Raw genomic sequence first — 15,478 nt, 5'->3', positions numbered from 1 at the left:
TATTCGGTTGAATACTTCAAATTAATTGAGTTATGAAACAAAATATGTAAATAGAAATGAAAATAATATGTAATATGACTCCAGGGAATTCTCATTGTCAGCCAAATTAAATACATTCATAAGCAATTACGTTGTTTAAAAAATTAAAAGAAATATGTGTTTAAATTGTGAGGTGTTCTATTGGCTGGATTGTTCTTCATTGTACATTTAAACCACATTTTTTCTAACTTACAAAATTTTATCTATATTCGGAACACAAAATATATTTGATTTATTTATAGTGGCAAGAATTATAATTTAACAAACACCTCAACTGGTCGAATAACTATTTTAACCAGAAATCGGTTAAACTTTTAACCAATAAAATGTAACAGTAATTAATTTCTAAGGAGTGGTAATGTTGGTGGTAATCCTGCTGCTGTTATTATATTACAAACTAAAATATTGTTAAAATGCAAAATAAACCAAATATATTGAAAAAAAAAACAAAATGTAACAAAAAACAAAAGTACAATTGAAATATGGAAGAAAAATGCATAAAATGCATGTGAAGGGAAAATTGTTAAAATGTGTAAAATTTTTGCAGTCAAAAGTATATATTTTTTTAGCTTTATATGTATTTTATAATAATCATAAACAATATAACAAAAGGGAAACTAAAATCTTAAAATGCAGCTGAAGCATGCATGTTGCAACAAAAAACAAAAAAAAATTTTAAATAATAGTTCACGAAATATAAAACACGATTTTAACCGTTACTACCATAAGCTATGGTAATGGAGCAGACACTTGAGAGGAAACATGAAGGTTCGCTTACTATGCTTAACGGAAATCATACATTCATTTTGAAATTGCGAAGAACATATAAAGTTCACATATACATTGAGTGGCACATACCGGTATGCAGTGGATGCATTTTAATCCCATACACCTTGGCACGAATTTCGAGCAAGGAAGCTTGAAAAAATCGTTGCGTTCCAAATCTTCTAAGTTTTATTTTCATTTTAATCCTTAGCAGTTATTTTATTTTTTGTACCTATTAATATTTCGTGTAATTTTGAATTTTTTTTTGTTATGTTATGTTTTGTTTATGATAGCTCATATCTGCAACTTTTATGATAAATTCGTAGCTCTTTTGTAAGTGCGAGTACTTCAAAACAAACTGAAATGAATATTCATATAAAAAAATGGTATGTTATTACTGGCATAGTGATTTTTAATACTTCACCAGTTTTCTTTGAAATGGTATTGCAGTTCTTATATACTTTAACTTAATTACTTGGAACTTTTTAATTGGATGACATCTATGTAATATAACATTTAAACTTTTCTTACCATTTTTGTAAAGCATATATATGCATATAACCTAAATCGTATAATGGTACACCCCCTTTATGTCACGTTCTACAAGCATTTACAACATCAACACAATACTATTAACTAAAACAACAAACAAACTGTAATGGCAACAACAAAGCAAGTCATATAGAAAACCGACTCGTTATAAGTCATTCACACGCTCCTGCACCAAGAGTTTAAATAAATTTATGAGCTTTAGTGTGAGCTAACGCATGGCAATGTGAATAAGTAGGAATAACTCCACGCCTGCTCATATATCATTCGCAGCACAATCAGCACAAGCAGCTCCTGCAGCTCCAGCCATTGGGGGACTTTTTTCTTTGTTCGGTGCACTTACTCCAGTTCTAAGCTAAACGTATAGAAGTGCGAATGTTAATGTTGAGCAGAAGTGTGCAGAGTGGAAGTGTGAGCACAAGTGTGAGTGTAAGTGCGATTTCTATTGTAAGTGGTAGTGTGAGTGTCAACAGCAAACAAACTTACTCGTCCTAAAGTGTTGTTGTCGTGTATCGCTTGCTGTAGTATCTGCAGATTGTAACTGGTGAACGATAACCAAATCAGGTCGCCAGGATATCCATGAAAATGGTACGTGCACGTTGTATTTGGCGGAAGCGTATGTCGTGGACTTACAATGCGTCCCATTCGTCCGCGTCGAGAGAAAAGCACATCATCTGCAAATAAAATCAGGAAAAAAGAATGAAAAAAGTATAAACATATTAAAAATATAAGTAACAATAATTTTATTTGATTAGGGAAATATAGTTGTTGCATATAGTGTTGCATATATATAAATGTATTTATGTTAATTTAAAGTTTAAACTAAATTTTACGGTATTTAATTTGAAATTGTAAATATTTTTTTAATATTGTATATGATTTATTATTATCACTGTTAGTTACTATTTTTTGAGTATAAATATAATATAATAAATAACCAATATAATACTCCATAGAGTTTTAGTAGATACGTATCATTAACAACACAATTTATATACATATATACATTAATTAGATAAAAATCAAAACAGGAGTACTTTCGTTATTAAAGTCACTGTATTATAAAAAAGGTCAAAAGTATCTATTGATAATACTTTAGAATCGATGGTTAATTTTTTTAGCAAATCAAGTTAGTTTTAAAATAAAGCAAAAAACAGTTTCTTCACATCTCATAGTTTGCTATTAAATTATTAATGATTTAATAAAAAATTAATAAAAAATGCAATAAATTTGAAACTTAAAACAAGTTTCTAAATAATGTTCAAAATTTAATAAAAAATATTTTATTATATCGCATGTACAATAAGTATATAAAAAAATGCGCTAAATCAAAAAAGAAATTGATTACACATTTGAAAGCATAGTGTTTGTACGAACACATTCTTTCTTATGTCTTATAGCACCATTTTATGCTAAGTATATATAAACAAGTTTATAAGTATTTAAGCATTACAGTCAAATGTAAATTTTAGATTCATAATTCCATATATTCGTATACATTAGAATATCAGATCTTGGTCTAAGTGATCTTAAATTTTTAACCAAACCAAATTAGGAAGTATTTTAAACTACAACTTTCATATACCTATACTTATTTCAAGCAATTGAGAAAATTATATAGTTATAAATATATTATAATATAGTTATATATTATATATCTTACATATTAATTGTTAAAAAGGTATAGACGTGAAATTGCCCAACAGCTGCCCTATTGTACCAGTTTCACTACTGATTACACAAAGCCTCTTAAAACTTTGTGAACAAAGTCTAGAACTAAATTTAGAGAAGAGTTGTTAATCTGTTCTGATGACTGAAGTTCCATATGAAACAAGTTTCTTCTGAGCGTTATTAAAGCTGGACAGTCATAAAGAATATGCATGGTAGTTTCCTCCGTTTTCCCCCGTTGAACGTGAAGGTAGGTGTACCTCAAATTTTCTGCCAAAACGATGGAATATTGTTAAATAGTCTCCATCGCACTGAGGAATTTTATGTGGTAAAAATGTTTGTAATATTATTCCATGTCCATAGTCAGGACAAACCTCATTCATGTGCAGTTTTAATCGGAGCGCACTAAGCGCAGCCGTAGAATGAATATATTACATAAATACATATTTTTAATATATATAGTCATTTGACTAATAGCTATATTATGGAGATAGTCATATGGTAAATAATTATACTCATTTTCGGCTCTTTTTGGTCATAGTCAAAAGGTATGTTATACAGAAAATCATATCACAATTGTCTGTTAGCTGCCTTTACAAATATTATAGTACTATTTTTAATGCTTAAATTTAAAAGATTATTATTTATATGTGGATATGTTTACATATCCAAATTGATTTTTTTGTATGGAGAAATATTTAAAAAATTTGAAAAAATTGCCCATTATATACAAATTTTTTAATTTACATTGAAAATAACACCAATTTAAAATTTGACGAGAGCATGACTGTCTATATAATGTGGCCTTAACGGAATTCCATATAGTCAAATCCATTTAACTAAATAAAAATTATATAAGAATGACATGACTAAAGTGTCAGATATATGTAGTCTATAGAATATTATATACTTTTACTTTTACAATGTAGCAACAACATGTAATCGTATGAGTAGGTCAAAGATCGAAATGGTAAATAGATGATTCGTAAGAACTTACTATATATTTGGTCCCAAATCCATAATTGATTACTGTTTTTAACCAAAATTAAAGAAAAAGTAGAGAGGAAGAAGAAAACCAGATAACAGAAGACTTACTGTAGAAATTGCTACGGTATCAAGAAAAGTACATCTTTTCTTACCTTTCTAAATATTATCTCCGAGTATAAAAATTGTATATATTATGCGTCTTCGTGTAATAAAATTATATTAAGACTGTTTAAACAGAACAGGTCAGGTCCCTGAAAACTAGTAGTTACCGACTTCATTTATTTTTTCATTAAATTACACGATTTTTTTGATTTAAAGCAACGTTTATTTGTTAATATAAACGTTTTTAGTTTTTTATAGACTCTACATTGCATATTAAGTCAATTTAATAAATATAATAAATACATAAAATAAGTTGGTTCTATAATTGAGAAATTAGTTTAACTATATACTTAAGTATGTTAAACGGACAGATCAATATAGCTAAATTGTATTGTCAAAATCATCAAATATTATTTTTAATATTATCATTTATGGCTAGGTGTAGGTGAGTAAAGTGCATATTTCAATTTTAATATTAATCGAAATACAATTTACAGAAAACTTAAAAAGACTTTTGTCAAAAAACAGTCAATGTCTCCAAAATTGTTGATCGATAAATGGTTGAGTCAAACATAAATTTTATTAAACACCTTGTATTATTTTTAACCTGCTTGTTTATTCTATTATCCTAGTCTGGATATTATTATTTAAAATTAATTTTTTTTTGAAAAAATGTTGGTTATATCTTCAGTAAATATCGTTTAGTGCACAATTTTTAAAAGAAATTCTTTTATTTCTGTAAATGACTATTTATTTCTCGAGTGCCCTTTTAATAAATTGGTCCAAAAATGCACAAAAATATTTATTACTACTCAAACGTTCTAGAAATTTAGTAGTGTCCTATATCAGAAAATTGAATTAGTGTATATTAAATATTTGGTTTATTTCTTAAGTTAAGAAAAATTTAATACCTATTATATTTTTGTGAAAACCATCACGTTTATAAAATTTCTAAAATAACTAATTTCATTAATTTCAGTTGAAATTGCAATTTCCTATTATATAATTATCTACAATTTTCAAACGTTGATGATTATTTTAATGAATTCAATAGGTTTTGTTGTCTTTTTGCTATCTAATTTAAATTGTCTTCGATTTCATCAAAGTCAAGTGTTTCATTTAATGAAACGTTTAATATTTTTTTATATAATTTTCCATTTTCTTTTGCCTACTTTCATTAATTAAACTTATTTTCATTAGTTTTCCAACAAATGCAATTTCCTTCGATTAATCTATTTTAATTACATGCATTTCCGTCCGTCATTAGGGACTGATTGCTGTACCTGGAGTTATTTTTTGCTCTTGACGCCATGCTTTTAACCTACTGGTAGCATTTAGTCCATTTGTCAACGTTTTTTGCTACGAGTATTTCACTTTTGCCACTCGATTCTAATGAAAACTTTAGAAGACGTTGTGTTGATGTGCGCAATGTGACAAATTAAAAACTGAATTCAACTGAATTTCGATCGAACTGGGAAAAGTGAATGAATGAAGTATTTTGTATATAAAAATTTGTGCCAGTTACAGTTATAGTGGCAGTGATTCTTATCGCCTTATCGTTTCTCATCCATTTGCACTTAAGTTTAGAAATCCATTGCACAAATCTGTGTATAGTATAGTTGTTGCGCCTTTCATTTTGCTCGATTTCACGGTACGTGCTACGTTCTGTTATGTTGTGCAATTTGCAGCTGTTGACATGCGAACAAACAAGGCACCGATGTAAAAGTGTCAAGATTGGGACACGCTGATAAGGGTTGATGGAATGAAATGTTTACAATGCAGCACATTTGAAAATGCTTCCAGATCACACGTGTACACCTGCCATCCTTTCTACATTGCTAAATACGTTCAATTGGCAGGTGTTATCTGCATTACACATATATGTGACGAAGACATATCTATAGGTGTGCTTATGTTGGATTATATTTGACCTGATATGGCATCAACCCATTTAAATGGATGATTGATTTGATTTTAGTATTACATACGCTGGGGATATGTGCACTCAAACAACTGAAGCATGTCTATGTGATTACACAGGTAAACATTGATTGCTGCCAACATTTTTGGAAGTTTTCGTTTAAATACTACAAAACTGCATACATTTTAATATCAATGATAGTTGTTTTGATCTCAGCTTTCTCTTCAACATGTAAGTGGAGCAATTATTTTTTAAGTGGTATTTCAAGTACATAACAGGATTTATTGTGTTATTGTTTTTGAATTGAAAAATTAAGGACATGAGCATATTTTCGTATAAAAAATTTTCAAATGACTAAGTTTTATAGATAAATTAATAGTAATAACTACTAGATATTGTACATACATACTAGTATGCTTCTTATGAGTGAATTTTAAAACTAAAATAATAGAAACAATAAACTATTGAAATAAATATTTTTTGTCCTTAATTTTAGAATTATTTGGTATTATTACCAATAATTATTGTTATAATGATGATATTTTTGTATTAGTGTTGCTGAAAAAGCTACGCTTTCTTTATAATGGCAAAAAAGCTATACTTAAAATTTAGAGGGATTTCGAATAGCAGAGAAAGAAAGGACAAATACAAAAACTTTATTTTTATTCAAATTTGAATATTGCCAAGTATTCATCATCAGTGGTTTTAGAAGTTTTTGGATTAGTTTATATTCCGTATATAATTTGTTTAGACTGCAAGTGCCAGGCTTAGAACTAATGATTATAAATTTCTGTAGTTTTCAATAACTTCGAGGATTTTTTTTTCAAGTATATACAAAAATAATAGAACGATTTTGTATTGAATATTAAAATGCATAATACCTTAAAAATTGTTCTTTATTTTATATGATTCTAAATATTCAAGAAAATTCGGTAAAGTCCCTTGCTCTGTAACAAAATCTTTATAAAGTATTAAAAAATCTTTATGAGTCATTAATTTATTGACTAATATATAAATTTTTCAATACAACTGGGATATTGTACTTGACTGAAAAAAATAAAAGGAATAAATTGGACTGAAGAATAAAGAAGTAATAATGTACTTATGTACACATGAATGCACAGGTTACTCAAATAAATACTATGTATTGCTTAGGTATCATAGCGGCCATTTGTTCTGATTTTTAATAAAGTTTAAATTTGTGTTCAGTATTATTTAGCAATTCTCCACGAAAAGAAACACAGTTACTCAGTGCATAGAAATTCTTAAAATTTATTCCAAAAATATTGAATCTATTTGGGTTATGTTTCAGGCATTATGTAAAATTTATGGTAAGTGTAATTGAAATGTAGAGTTTTTTATATGTAATGTAATTAAAGAAATTCGAGTGAAAAAGTCGATCCTATGAAAATCGATAACTAACAATTAGATTATGGTTGTCTCAACGATCATTTATTGCGTTGAAGTTTTGTATATTGGGCTTTACATGAATTTACAGCTGATACATTATATTATAGAAAAATGATCTTCAATGAATTCGTATATAAGTAAAATGAATGAAGAAATCCATACTACTTTCAAAACATTTCTACATGCATAAATACTTTAGCTTTGGCGTGCTTTATTGTTTGAAGACGTTTGTTTAAAATCGTTTGTTTTAAAATAGAAATTAATGCTAATGGAGAATACTGCAGTATTAGTGATTTGATGTATCATGAATAAGAGGATTTAAGCTTTGATAATTGTGATGTAAACACAGCAATGGGATATGTTACATCCCATTACATATACACTTCATTGAGAAAAACTTTGATGTGAACTGGTTATCAATAATATGCGTTATAACACTATTTCAGTTATCTTTGGCAATATGTTAAACTATTTCCTTATTATAATAAGCTAACAACTTTTGAGACTTTGAGAATTTTCTATCTGGCACTGATCGCTTTCTTGCAATCAAACAAATTTCCTATGATCTGTGAGTAAGATAGGTATATATAAAAAAATTGATGCTTTTTTGTTGAAAAAACGGTAGGTATGCAGCTTACTCGTTCGATCATAGAAAGCAGTCCAGAATTACTTCGGAAAGAGAATTATATCGGAGGTTGATTGTAAGATATCGATGTGTGATGGATGGAAACTTATTTTTTAAAGAAATGAACCAGAATAATAAGTATTTAAATAAAAAAAACACAAGAAAAGTGTTAGTAAAAATCATAAGATAAATAAAATTACACGGAGTTTTAAAAAAATATTTAATTTTAAAGTTTTATAATATCCGGATCCATTTAGGTAAACAAATAAATATGTTAAATGCTTCTTTAAAAGGTCATTCATGTACTAAAGAGTACTATGCACTTGTTTGTTTGTTTGCTATTTTTGGGATATAGAAAGATAGTTTTAATAAACATTTATTGTTTGATATTGCGCATAAAAATACTATTTACAATTCAAATTAATATCATTTTAGTGTGAAATCAATACTTAAGTGTACATTGCAATACAAAAAGGTATTTGACTTTGGTTTTTGTCAACAACATTTTTTTTTTTGGAATATATCTCGGTTTATAGCAAAAATTCCTGTCTCATTATTTTTTCTCATTTCTTGTATTAAAAATTATAATTTCAAGAAAAAGTATTTTCATATGAAATACATAGTATAATAAAATTATGTTTTTATCTAATGTTGAGTGGTTTTCAAACCATGATTCTCAAATACCTGTCTATATCATAATAAAAATACTCCCAAAAATCATTCTTCTTATCTGATTTGATAATGGTTCATTTTTTTAATATACATGCATCCATTATTATTATTTGAATGGACTTTTACTGATTCATAGAAAATTTTCGGTTTCAATTTTTCAATGTATTCATATAATTGCCTTACAATAAAAATTTAATATCCAGCAGATTTTCAATTCCCATCAGGTAGTCTGCTATAATTATTTTTGCATTATATTCCAAAATCCTTAAATTGCTATCGCCAATCAATAAATATAACACCAAATAATTTATGCGATGAAGATTACAGCTAACGACGTAGCTAACTTCATACCCAGCCCCAACATTTCATCCCAGCTGGCGATTATTTAAATGTATTGAAAATATACACTTTTACAGCCGTTGAATTTATATTCATATTCATATACATATCTTTTCATATATATAAATATATATATATATACATATATACATATATATGTGTACAAGAATATATAAATATAATTTCAATCTATTACTTTGCATGGTGTTACTGTACGAATACAATTGGTCCAGTTCGCTGATAATCATTTTATATTACTGCATATGAATCATTTCCGATTATGTGCGTAATGGCTTTAGTGCGAGGACGTTGATTACCGTTACATATTATCAAAATAGCAGAGGAAATTTATAGCAGCTCACATATTTGTATCTGCAGTGAATAGTATATATAAAAAAGTCTTTATTTATTCTGTTTGCGTTGGAAGTTTTTATTTTTCTGAAATTGCAATGCTTTTAATGATTCTTAACCAATCAAAAGCTAATCAAGATATCAATTTCATTCTATAAATTACTATTGTTTTTGGTATTTGATATCGACATTAAATGGATTAAAATCAAATAAATATAATTTTATTTAATTCTATGTGATTTACCACTAAAATAGAATTTTAAGAAAGTTTTGCTGATTTTCCATTTACTTGTTAAATATTTTGCGTATATTTTTTTATTTTAAAGAGAATTAATTGCTTTAAAAATTTTCGTTTTAATTTAATTTTAAAATAAAATAAATAAATAAAAGTTATTCATTTCAATATATAAACAGAAAACGTTTGGTATATCAGTGTAGTTCTGAAGAAACTTTCATGATTCTTTTAAAAAGTTAGAGATACTGATTGACTGCAGACAAAATATTTAGACGAAAATAGAAATCTACTCTAGTATTGATTTTTTTGATAAAACATAAGTTTTAGAATAAGTATTAGAACAGTTAGAAAGATATTTTTTATTCTATAATTATTTTAATAGCCTAACTTAATAACTTAATAACTTTTTTTCTATCATTTGATACCGAATCAAAAGGCGAGTTTAATTGACATCGGTTTTAAGACTTCAATGTTGACTTCTCTGCATAAATCAATAATTTCAAAAACTACAGCAGTTTAGGAGCTTCGGATCATACGATTTTAATTGACTGCCCAGGAGATTGTCTCTTCAAAAAGTTGATGGTTGCACTTGAAGTGTAATTCGCGGCAGCATCTCGATAAAACCAAAGCCCATTCAGGTACATATTTTTTTGACCCCATCATTAAAATGAAGTATAAAGAAGTGACGTTACTATCTTTTAAATAGAAGGAAAAAATGCTTTTTTCAAAGAGTATCAGTAACAGATAGGTTATCTATTGGTTATCTTTTGTACTAAATGTGGCAATTACGCGAGTAATCAAAGCTACTGAAGTCAAAGAGAGTATTATTATTAAAAAGCATTATCATATTTTTCATAACGTCATGATATTAATAATAAAAATGTCTTTTTTAAAAAAAACTAAACCTAAATAAAATAATAATAATTTAAATTTTTTTTAAACAAAAATGTAGAAACATTTTTCAAATGAGAATGATGTGTTTAAAGAATGGTATTTGCTATTTGGCTTACAACGTTTTTGTGTTATTCGGTAATACTCCATAAATATGAGTAAATATTTAATACAAAAGAGTAAAAGTACGCAATAGCACTAACTCAAAGCACAACAACAACAACAACACTTTTGGGGGCACTTGGTTAAGGAGCACTGACTCTGACTTCAGATTTGGCAGGACACGAGTTCGATTTCTGGTACTTGCAGTCTCAAAAAATTATTTAGGAATAATTAAATAAAATAATTATATTCAAGACCGTTGCTAATAGGTATTTGGCAATACTCAAAACAGATGTATGCTCAGTCACAAATTCAATTATTTAAAATAATATAAAAACAATTTTTGTTGTTGTAGTTCACTACTTTTCAAAAAGCTTTTTAATTTTTGATATTATTTTTATATTTTAATTATTTTATTTATTTTATTTTATTTTTATATTTTTAAATTAAACATAAAAATTTCGATATTTTTTTAACACAAGAAATATTTCTACTTTTCAGTCAATATATATTAAATACTTTAGTGTCCATAAATTTTTTTTTGATTGCAATCGTAATTAAGTTTGTTTTTTTTGATATCATCTGGTTTCGTATTATTTTTTTATAAATCAAAATTTTTTCAGCTATCAGACAAACCACAATAAAACGCTTTTATTTAGAAATTTGAAGCAAATATTTCGTTCTTTATTTTAAAACATCCTCAGTGCTTAATTATTAATATAAAGCTTAACTTAGGGTTTATGAATTTAAAATTAAAACAATATATACGTAAATTAATATGTATATATATATTTATTAAATAAACAATAATTATATTTATTTTTAACATCACATATGTTGAGTGATCAGACAATAATTCAATCGTAATGGCGATATATATCTCAACAAGTACTTATTTCATGAAATTGACAAATTCTTTTCTATGATTGTCTTATTTATAAATTGTGACTTATTGAAACATAAAAATTTGCACAAGGGACGATATGCAGAAGCTAAAGAGAGTAAGACGAAAAAAGTAACCTCTAACCACTTTTTTTGAAAATACTCGGACCTAAGAGGATTGAGACCTTCCACTGTGGAGGTCTATGAATTAAAGAGCTTGATGGACGTACCATCTTTAAAAAATCGTTTCTTTATCACTCATGCAAAATGGCTTTTAAACTTAGAGCAGCTGTGTGGTAACAAAATGACACTTAAGCGTTGATTAGAGAGTAGAGAAGGCGTTGCTGCCAGTGAAACCATCAAACCAATTACCCATAAGTAAATGAGCCTATTTTATGGAAAAAAAATTTTCAATACTTGACTTAATTACTATAGTACATAATGTTGTGGATTTTTAGCCGCTATATATTATACGGAAAAAATTTGGTTAAAATATTGCACTCAATAAAATTAATTATGCCATTAAGTGATAATTACTACTTCAAATTAGAATAGTAATTAAATGGAGTTTATTTAATTATAATCCATTGATTTGCTGAAATAATTAGTTTTTGACGTAGTTGGTGCATTAAAAATACTAAATTGCAACAAAGGTTTAACGAAAATTGATTTATTAAAAAACGCTAACAAAATTCACGTTAGTTATTATCTACATTATAATAACTTTATAAAAGGAGTTAGTAATTTGAAAATGATGTGTAGCAATTGGATTTCAAATTGTATAATTTAATTATCACGAATCAATAAAGAAATACAAACAAATAATCGTGCTCGAATTAGCGTTTGAACAATATATGCAGCAAATATTTAAACTGCAGCTGAACTGCATCAAGCGAAATTTCATAATCAATACAATTGATTCAGTTGGAGTTCCGTTTTGCTGCATTGTTTCCAATATTTAAGCGGTTTCTATTCCTGCATAGCCGCATGAATATGAAGTGATTCCAGTTTGTATTTGCATTTTGACAAATTAAGCAAAACTTGCAAATGTCGTGTGCATCACGTTGTGGTAAATTGAAAATAATTTTTGTTCTATTTATTGCTTAGATACACAAAAGATACACAAACTTTGATAAAAAAAATTTCAATATAAATGTATATTTGCATTAAGAAGAGAGGATTTATATTAAATTCGATAATATATTTATGGCAGTAACATTAATTAAATTGATTATCCTTTGTGCATTATGCGTAATATTTGTACCGCAAACATGCATGTCCTATCTATAATGTATTCAAAATAAGTAGGATTTGAATGTATTTCATTTTCGACTAATGCATTTCGTTTATCGTTGATGGCTTGAAATTTGAAATGGTAATTTGAAATCATTAAAGCTAATATATTTTGTTTAATTTGTCCTTTTTATGACAATATTTTGCAGTATTAAATGTGTAATTCATTTTTAGAACTTTTCAAAATATTTGCTTTGCTAAATTGCGAAAGTGTGTACATAATTGTGTACACATACGTATAATGGTTTGATATAGATATTCTGGATTATTAATATTGGCATATTACTTCGTTAAAATTTGCGTTGAAAATTTGTTGATATAAAAATTTTAAAATTTTTATGAAATCCTTTTTGTCATGCTTCAATAGTTAATACTATAATAAAAACATATAATCCTTTTTGTTTTATTACAATTGTATTGACAATATAATTTTGGGAGATATGTATTATTATCGAGTTTTGAATTTAATCATATATATGTATACAAACTTTTTTTTTGTGTTTTTTATGTCGAACTGTATCTATATACTCCTATGAGTATTCACAAATCATCTTACTAAAACATTTTTGAAAAATTAAGAACTGTTATTGATACAGTCAAAATTATTGAATATGTTTTCAAATACAAACTTTCCTTTGTGCTTCTCATCATTATTGAAATAAGATATAAATTATATCGCTAGGGAGATTCTGCTAACTTAACCTGGACAAATCAAGAGTATTTATTTATCTATTAATGTCTCTTGGTTCTAGATCCCAGACTTCATTCTATTCAATGAAAAGTGATCCATTTCCATGCAATTACAAGGCACAAGCAGATAAGGAAAATTTCACAGAATCTGGTGGAATCTGTGTCCTTTAAGGTGGTAAATAATAAAAAAATATTTAGTTAAGAGACTAGTAATTAATCACTGATTCTTAGTAGTCAACTAGGATATGAAGTTTTCACAGCTTCTGATCAAATTATATTTAGTGGTTCAGGATTGGCGAGATTTTATAATTGCTTGTTATTCGAATATATTACAATGCTAAATTTGTTGATAAATTTATGCTTAAAAAGTGCGGAAAAATCCTTAATGACTATGTTAAATCTAGATCCAAAGACTCCAGCACCACTTAGTCAGTTTTCAAATTCTGATCTATTGATGAACCAATGTATGTAACGTTAAGGAACTGTGTACAGTCACTGTTCCTCAACTAAATTCTTTTGGAAAACCTGTAACAAAAAGTAACAAAAAGAGAACTTATCATCATGTACGATATATGAAAAGTAATCAAATCGAGTTTATACCTGACACTTTTAAAATTTTAAAGATATCTATAAGTCATATTTGAAAAATTACATGCGATGCTTCTTCGTTGAAATTTTATGTTAGTTGACCTGCGTTTTATTAGTACAAATAATTTGTTTTAAAGCTGATCTTTACAAATTTGATTACGTTATTAATACAATACTAGTTGGTTCTTTGTATTACTGCATAAAGCTCAGACAGTTTAGGTATTTCCCTATATCTTAGTGAAGCCTTAGGTACTCGTGAAGTGTGTTATTATTAAAATCTTCTGGGAAGTAAGTACTTAGCATTTGTATTCTTAGCTTCCAACAGATTGCAATGATAACTTCTATAAAAGGTTTGATTAAGGTCGGCTAGGCAAGTATTTTTGGATGACATGTAAGCGGTTATAAAAATTAACAGTTTGGGGATATGTAATTATTTACTTTTCGTAATGATTTTGGAAACAAATTTATAGATGCTAAAATTATATGAGATGTCAATATTATCGAATATATATAAAAGTATCGAATCATATTACTTATTGTTGGCACTTATTCCTATTTTTTATCACAAAAGGATAACTAAGAGTTAAGTAATTAGTAGTTCATATAATACCTTACAAAGCATTGGCGTTTACGTCTCATTTAGTTGGTCTTAAATGTAAAACATAAATATTTTAGATATTTCTACTTAATGATAAAATTTGCCATTAGCACTTAAGTCAATGTTCTTATGTTTTTAAGTTATTAAAATGATACGATTTTTATGAACAAGTTGAAAATATCTTTAACTTTATTAAATTAAATAATATATATTATTTTTGACAAAAATAATTTTCTCAAATATATTTTTATTAAATTTATTTAAGAAAAGATTTCAATTTATCATAAAATTTTATACATGTACCTAAATTACTTTGTTGCTTATGATAGATGTACAGATACGTATACATAAATTTTATAGTTTTTAATTTAAAGCACGTAAATATCTTCAAGCCTTATCTAGTTGTGGTCCTTTGCTTAATTCATTTTCTGTTTTGTTTGGTTCGCTTTGTAAACAAAAAAATTTATTATGATTGCCCGTGGCATTTATTTTTTTCATTTATTATTAAATTCTGGCCTGGTAAACATTTTTACTGCTCGGAAGTAAAATAATATTTTATTATGAACATAATTTTGACATTTTAATAGGTTTCTGGATACGGTAGTTTATTACAAGCACGAATTTAAGATTTTTATCATTGGTCTTATAAAAGTCAGTCAGGTGTGATATTATTAACCTTATTAGCACTTGAACACAAATCAAACAATTGTTTCTATTAATAAAAGTTACTTGGACTTTAAATGAATGTGTATTAAAAATATTTTTATTTAA

The 15,478-nt window shown here is 26.9% G+C and overlaps 1 protein-coding gene across 1 annotated transcript in view; it reads right to left on the bottom strand.

The window, feature by feature from the left end:
- LOC119672076 overlaps window positions 1-15,478 on the bottom strand; it is a gene marked incomplete in the record, with an annotated part of 216,918 nt that overhangs the window by 19,127 nt on the left and 182,313 nt on the right. Inside the window, 1 exon segment of the mRNA XM_038083031.1 lies at window positions 1,840-2,027. Coding sequence (XP_037938959.1) covers window positions 1,840-2,027 — 188 coding nt within the window.

The sequence above is a fragment of the Teleopsis dalmanni genome, chromosome 1 (genome assembly GCF_002237135.1).
Source record: "Teleopsis dalmanni isolate 2A chromosome 1, ASM223713v2, whole genome shotgun sequence".
NCBI classification, from domain to species: Eukaryota; Metazoa; Arthropoda; class Insecta; order Diptera; family Diopsidae; genus Teleopsis; species Teleopsis dalmanni.
Note: the sequence above shows the minus strand (reverse complement) of the source record. Positions and strands in the feature narration are given on the sequence as shown.